This window comes from Penaeus vannamei, chromosome 28 (assembly GCF_042767895.1).
Source record: "Penaeus vannamei isolate JL-2024 chromosome 28, ASM4276789v1, whole genome shotgun sequence".
Taxonomy (NCBI): domain Eukaryota; kingdom Metazoa; phylum Arthropoda; class Malacostraca; order Decapoda; family Penaeidae; genus Penaeus; species Penaeus vannamei.
Genome location: NC_091576.1, coordinates 32,065,527 through 32,073,026, shown reverse-complemented (window position 1 = coordinate 32,073,026; position 7,500 = coordinate 32,065,527). Strand labels below are relative to the sequence as shown.

At 42.4% G+C, this 7,500-nt stretch overlaps 1 protein-coding gene across 1 annotated transcript in view; it reads right to left on the bottom strand.

Annotated features, from left to right (window-relative positions):
* Window positions 1–7,500, bottom strand: part of LOC138867194 (uncharacterized) — a 159,109-nt gene that overhangs the window by 43,332 nt on the left and 108,277 nt on the right. Inside the window, exon 2 of the mRNA XM_070142019.1 lies at window positions 497–679. Coding sequence (XP_069998120.1) covers window positions 497–679 — 183 coding nt within the window. The remainder of the gene's footprint in view (window positions 1–496; window positions 680–7,500) is intronic.

The window sequence follows — 7,500 nt, the reverse complement described above, 5'->3', positions numbered from 1 at the left end:
ACCCACTACCCTTCCCTCAGTCCTCTACCCTCCCCAATATCCCACTATCATTTCCAGCCTCCCCGTACCCTTGCACCCCACTCTCCCCAACATCCCACTCTCCCTAACACCCAATCCTTCCCACCCTCTCCATCCTCCCCAACACCCCACTCTCCTCATCCTATCCACACACCCCACTCTCCCCAACACCCCACCCTTCTCACCCTCTCCACTCTCCCCAACACCCCACTTTCCTCATCCTATCCACACCCCACTCTCCCCAACACCCCATCCTTCCCAGTCTCCCCCACTCTCCCCAACACCCCACTCTCCTCATCCTATCCACACACCCCTCTCCCCAACACCCCATCCTTCCCACTCTCCCCAACACCCCACCACCCAACTCTCCCCATCCTCCCCAACACCCCACCCTCCCCACCACCCCACTCTCCCCACCACCCCATCCACCCCACTCTCCCCACCCACCCCACCCTCACCAACACCCCCACCAACTCACCACCACGAGGCCGAGCGAGGCCCCCCAAGACGCAGTACAGTAGACAGCGGTGTGTATCGGGCGCCGCTGGTGGAGTGAGCCGAGAAGTCTGACCGTGAGAGCCAGGAGCCAGCAGCAGGAGACGAGGTGGAGGAAGTGGAGGAGAAGCCCCACCACTCCACAAACCCAGGCCTTCCCCGTCGCCTGGAAGGGGAGAGGAGAAATGTGGATTAATATGGTGGAGCGTTTGGGTGGTGGAGGTTATTGAATGTGGAACAGAAATGTGGATTAACATGGTGGAGTATTTGGGTGGTGGAGGTTAATGAATGTGGAACAGAAATGTGGATTAATGTGGAGTGTTTGGGTGACGGAGGTTAATGAATGTGGAATAGAAATGTGGATCAATATGGTGGAGTGTTTGGATGGTGGAGGTTAATGAATGTGGAACAGAAATGTGGATTAATATGGAGTGCTTGGGTGCTGGTGGTTCTTGGATGTGGAATAGCAAGGAGAGAGGAGAAATGTGGATTAACATGGAGTGTTTGGGTGGTGGAGGTTAATGAATGTGGAATAAAGTGAAGAGAAAATGGGATAATGTTAAAAGGCTAAATACAAAGTGTTTTACTATATGTTTTTAAATTTTTTATTCAGTTATAATAATAATAATAAATGTATTGTCCTGAAGTTTAATGTTGATTATGATTCTGTTTTTTATCGATTAAGAGGACAAGCGATTTTCCTGATTTTTTATTGTTTATGTTTTGATTAGAAAACGTAAACAGGAAGAAGTGGATAAACAGCCGTGTATTAAAGTTCGATTCATACAAACGCAATATATGGCTTTGATTTCAAGTGATTTAAAAAAAATCCTTTTGTTTAACGAGGCATGATTTAGAAGTCTCAAACAAACATATAAACAAACAAATACTCTCTCTTTCTCTCTCCCTCTCTCTTTCTCTCTCTCTCTCTCTCTCTCTCTCTCTCTCTCTCTCTCTCTCTCTCTCTCTCTCTCTCTCTCTCTCTCTCTCTCTCTCTCTCTCTCTCTCTCCCCTCTTTCTCTCTTCTGCCTCTATCTGCCCCCCACTCCCCATCTGTCTGTCTGGCAAACAAACAAACAAACAAACAAATACAATTGTTTCATCATCCCTCATCATCCTCATCAATTTCAACTTTAGAATCGTCTCTTGCCTCCGGGTGTTAACGAAGCCTAAGCCGCTCATTGGAACAGAACATAAACAATAAACAAAAACAAACAAACAAACAAAAAAAGCTCCCTTCCCCCCCTCTAAGGCTGAGAAAAAGAAAGAAAGAAAGTATGATTCGCTTTTTGAATGAGAAAATCCAGAATAGAGAGAAATGATGAAAAAAGGAAAAAAATAAGATAGAGGGAGATAGAGATAGATAGATAGATAGATAGATAGATAGATAGAGAGAGAGAGAGAGAGAGAGAGAGAGAGAGAGAGAGAGAGAGAGAGAGAGAGAGAGAGAGAGAGAGAGAGATAAATAGATAGATAGGTAGATAGATAGATAGAGAGAGAGAGAGAGAAAGAGGAGATAAATAGATAGATAGATAGACAGATAGATAGAGAGAGAGAGATGGAGATAGATAGATAAAGAGAGATGGTAAGAGAGAGATAGAGAGAGAGAGAGAGAGGAGATAGATAGAAAGGTAGATAGATAGATAAATAGATAGATAGAGAGAGCAAGATATAACTCTCCACATTCTCAAAAAAAAAAAAGAAAAAAAATCAACGCTTAATAAAAAATAAGAAAAAACTACTGTCATCGTATCATACATTTAATTTTAAATTCCCATCTAAGATTCAACTAGGAAATTCAGTGTAAAAAAAAAAAAAAAAAATCTACGCATAACAAATAAGAAAATGAAAAATAAGAAAACGAAAAGGAGATCACGCCATCTTCTCCGAATCAAAGAAAAGAAAGAAAGAAAGAAAGAAAGAAAGAAAAAAAAGAAGGAAAAAAAAAATCTACGCATAATAAAAAATAAATCTATCGTCTATCCCATTATACATCTATTATACCCATTAAGGATTTAATGACCATCTCTTCGCCTCGTTACTCCATTGTGATATTTCCTGTCTACGTAATTACTAAGAGAGGCAATTAAGGTCTAAAATCCCAACCATAAAAAGGCATAGAACGCCCAAAGGAAACTGACACTCACACGAAAAGCCACTTTGCAAACAATTATCACTGGCGTAGCAATGGAGCTTATCCAATTAATTAAGTGGCTTTTAACTTTCCCTTCTCTCTTGGAGTTACGTCTCTCTATATCTCTCTTTCTCTCTCTCTTCTCTTTTTTTTTTCTTTGTTTTTCTGTTTTTGTTCTTTGTTTCTTTCTTCTCTTTTTTTCTTGTTCTTTTTTTTGTCCCTCTCTTTTTTCTCTTTCTTATTCTTTGTCTCTTTCTCTTTCTTTGTCCCTCTCTCTCTCTCTTTCTTATTTTATCTATCTTTTTCTCCCTCTTTTCCTCTTTCCTTATTTCATCACGTTCTACGCCCCCCTCTCTCTCTCTCTCTCTCTCTCTCTCTTTCTCTCTCTCTCTCTTTTTTTCACTTTTTGTTACACTTAATTTTCATTTATCTCTTTCAGTTACGTCTATCTTTCTCTTCCTTTGTCTCTTTCTCTTTCTTTCTTTATATATCTCTTCATATCTCTTTCTCTGTCTTTCTCTCTTTCGCTTTAGATGGCACTTAACTTTTACTTCTCTCAAGGATACGTTCACCTCTTTTCTTCTTTCTAATCATTTGTCACTCTCATTTCTTTCCCTTCTTTCTCTCTTCCACTTTCTTTGTCTCTCTCTCTTTCTTTCCTTCATCTCTCTCTCTCTCTCTTTCTTTCCTTCATCTCTCTCTCTCTCTCTCTCTCTCTCTCTTTCTTTCCTTCATCTCTCTCTCTCTCTCTCTCTTTCTTTCTCCCTCTCTCTCTCTCTAATAATCATAGGACTATTTTCCGACTTTATTTCACGTTCTTTGTTCTTTGTCAATTAGGAAGAAAACAACAACATAGTTTTGATAATAGGATATAAGGACAATATAGATACGTTAATTAATCCTTATCTTTTATATAAATGTTTCTTGCAAGATTTTATACAAATGTTTCATGCAAGTGGGGCGTCAAAGACATAAATCCCTTTATAAAAAAATCTTATGAATAAATGTTGACAAGAGAGACGTAATGTCAAGAAAGAAGTAAAAGTTAAATAAGAAATAAGACAGATTTAATATCGTGTCGATCATCTTGCCGGATTTTCGGTGGTCCTCTTACCAATTTTCTCGGAAAGCGAGAAATAGATAGATGTTTTTTTGTGTGTATTTTGACTTTCATCTTTTATTGTGTGTTTAATTATCTATCTGTTTATCTGTTTAATCGTTTGTATATATATTCTGTTTATTAATCTTCTTTATGTATATATTTACATATGGATTATCTAGTGTATTTATCTATTAATTCATTCGTCTATTCATTCAAGAACGTAATCTTTGGTCACTCTCCTTTCTTTTCCTTCTTTCTTTTTTTTTCTTTGTCTCTTCCAATTTCTTTGTTTCTCTCTTTCTTTCCTTCATCTCTCTCTCTCTCTCTCTCTCTCTCTCTCTCTCTCTCTCTCTCTCTCTCTCTCTCTCTCTCTCTCTCTCTCTCTCTCTCTCTCTCCCTCCCTCTCTCTCTCTCTCTCTCTCTCTCTCTCTCTCTCTCTCTCTCTCTCTCTCTCTCTCTCTCTCTTTCTCTATTTCTCTCTCTCTCTCTCTCTCTCTCTCTCTCTCTCTCTCTCTCTCTCTCTCTCTCTCTCTCTCTCTCTCTCTCTCTCTCTCTCTATCTCTCTCCCTTCCTCCTTCTCTCTCTCTCTCTCTCTCTCTCTCTCTCTCTCTCTCTCTCTCTCTCTCTCTCTCTCTCTCTTTCTCTCTCTCTCTCTCTCTCTCTCTCTCTCAGGTAAATGGTTATCACTGCACCACAAGACCTTTATTATTAGTAAATATTACTTCGCTATTTTCAGAATAACAGTTTGAGAGGAAAAAAAATGCGGAACATAATACTATTTACCTATTATCTTATTCCATCTCCTCAACCTCGTTTTTATGTTTTTTTTCGTTTTTGTTTTTTTAAAGAACAGCAATATGATTACAACGAATGGCATTGTAGTTCATTATACTAATGTGCGTCGTGTCTGAAACATATTTTTAAAAACTTCAGTCTTCATTATCATTTAGATTTCGTCAAATGTTTTGTGATATCCCCTCGTATCACTACAATATAGTTATCATCATATTAGAGTCATAACTTCATCACTATCATATTTATTCTATCAACTTTATGACTATTATCATCGTTGTTATTTCACAGTCGGAACACCACTATAGTTCTTTCTTAGATCACAATACCCTCATCACTACATCTTCGTCATTACATCACCCTCACCATCACCTTCCTAATCATCATCATCATCACCATAATCATTATCATCACCTCCCTAACCACCATTATCATCACCAGCACCATAATCATCATCATCACCACATCATCATTACATCACCATCACCATCGTCATCATCATCACCATCACCAACATCACCACCATCACCACCATAATCACCACCATCACCACCATAATCATCATCATCACCATCACCACCATAATCACCACCATCACCACCATAATCATCATCATCATCACCATCATCACCATCACCACCATAATCATCATCATCATCACCATTTTATTCGTTGTTTTCAAGATTTAAAAATATCCTTAGTATCCTTTAGGAAGATGACAAGCGTAAATTTTAAAAACAAAAAAAAATAAATACAAAAAAAGAAAAAAAAAAAAAAAACGGAGGCGGAGTGACGGGGGTAGGGGTAGGGGGGGGTAGGGTAAGGAGGAATAGGGGGAAAAGGAAAGGATAAGGATGTAATGGGTAAGGGAGAGGAAGGGAGGGATAAGGAGGAATTGGAGGAGAGAATATGTGCGAGGAGGAAGAGGAAGAAGGGAGGAGAGGAAGGGGAAGGAGGGTATATATGTGAGGGGGAAAGAAGGAGGGAAGGGGAAGAGGAAGCAAGTACGAGAAGGAGGAAGTGGAAAGGAAAAGAAAGGAAGGGGAGGAGAGGGGAGGAGGGAGTGTATGAGAAGGAGGAAAAAGAAGGGAAGTGGAGGAGGAAGGGAGAGGAGGTGAAGGAGGAGGAAGGGGAAGTAGGAGGAAGAGGAGGAAGGGGAAGGAGAAGGAAGAGGAGGAAGGTGAAGGAGGGAGAATGCATGAGGAAGAAAAGGAAGGGAAAAAGGAAGAGAAGGAGGAAGGGAGAGGAGGATGAGAACAAGAAGAAATGAGCACGTGCGAGGAAGAAAGAGAAGGGAACGGGGGCAGGAGAAGGAGGGGAAGAGGGAAGGAAAAGGGGGAAGGAGGAAGAGGAGGAGGGAGAAGGAGGAAGAGGAGGAAGGGGAAGGAGGAAGAGGAGGAGGGGGAAGGAGGAAGAGGAAAAGAGGGAAGGAGGAAGAGGAGGAGGGAGGAGGAGGAAGAGGAGGAAGAGGAGGAGGGTACATATGTGAGGGGGAAGGAGGAAGAGGAGGAGGAGAGGCAAGAGGAGGAGGGGGGAAGGAGGAAGAGGAGGAGGGGGAAGAAGGGAGAAGAGGAAGGGAAGGAGGAAGAGGAGAAGGAGGGGGAAGGAGGAAGAGGAGGAGGGAGAAGGAGGAAGAGGAGGAAGAGGAGGAAGGGCAGGATTCGGAGGAGGGGGAAGGAGGAAGAGGAGGAGGGTGAAGGAGGAAGAGGAGGAGGGGGCAAGGAGGAAGAGGAGGAGGGGGAAGGAGGAAGGGGAGGAGGGGGTGGGAGGGAGAAGAGGAAGGGGAAGAGGGTACATATGTGAGGGGAAGGAGGAAGAGGAGGAGGAGGGGAAGGAGGAAGAGGAGGAGGAGAGGCAAGAGGAGGAGGGGGAAGGAGGAAGAGGAGGAGGAGGGGCAGGATTCGGAGGAGGAGGGGCAGGATTCAGAGGAGGGGCAGGATTCGGAGGAGGGGGAAGGAGGAAGAGGAGGAGGAGGGTGCAGGATTCGGAGGAGGAGGAAGGAGAAAGAGGAGGAGGAGGGGCAGGATTCGGAGAAGAGAGCAAGGAGGAAGGATTCGGAGAAGGAGCGGCAAGGAGGATTCGGAGGAGGAGGGGGAAGCAGAAAGAGGAGAAGGAGGGGCAGGATTCGGAGGAGGGGCAGGATTCGGAGAAGAGAGGAAGGAGGAAGGATTCAGAGGAGGAGGGGGAAGGAGGAAGAAGAGAAGGAGGAGGAAGGAGCGTGTGTGAGAAAATGTTATCGCCCTGTTTATCGCTCCTACTGCTGGAAGGCGGTTTTGGGAAGACGCCTGAGGGTGTGGTTGTCGTGTGTTCTTCTGGGGAAGGAAGGAAGGAGGCTGTGTAGTTGTGCGTCTGTGTTTGTTTGTTTGTATGTGTGGACGTAAAATATGTATGTATGTGTATGTGTACGTCTGTGTTTCTTTGTTTGTATGTGTGGACGTAAAATATGTATGTATGTGTATGTGTACGTCTGTGTTTGTTTGTTTGTATGTGTGGACGTAAAATATGTATGTATGTGTATGTGTACGTCTGTGTTTCTTTGTTTGTATGTGTGTGCGTAAAATATGTATGTATGTGTAGTTGTGCGTCTGTGTTTGTTTGTTTGTATGTGTGTACGTAAAATATGTATGTATGTGTATGTGTATGTATGTGTTTACAAAGAGAGAGAGAGAGAAAGAGAGGTAGATAGATTGCTAGAAAGATAGAAAGTGAGAAAGAGAGAGAGAGATAGGTAGAGATAAATAGTTATATAGACAGATACATACATACATGGAAGAGAGAGAGAGAGAAATAGATAGATAGATAGATAAATAGAGCGAGGGGAGAGGCATACATACATGGGAGAGAGAGAGAAATAGATAGATAAATGGAACGAGGGGAGAGGCATACATACACGGGAGAGAGAAATAGATAGATAGATAGATAGATAAATAGAGCGAGGGGGAGAGGGAGGAAGAGGGAG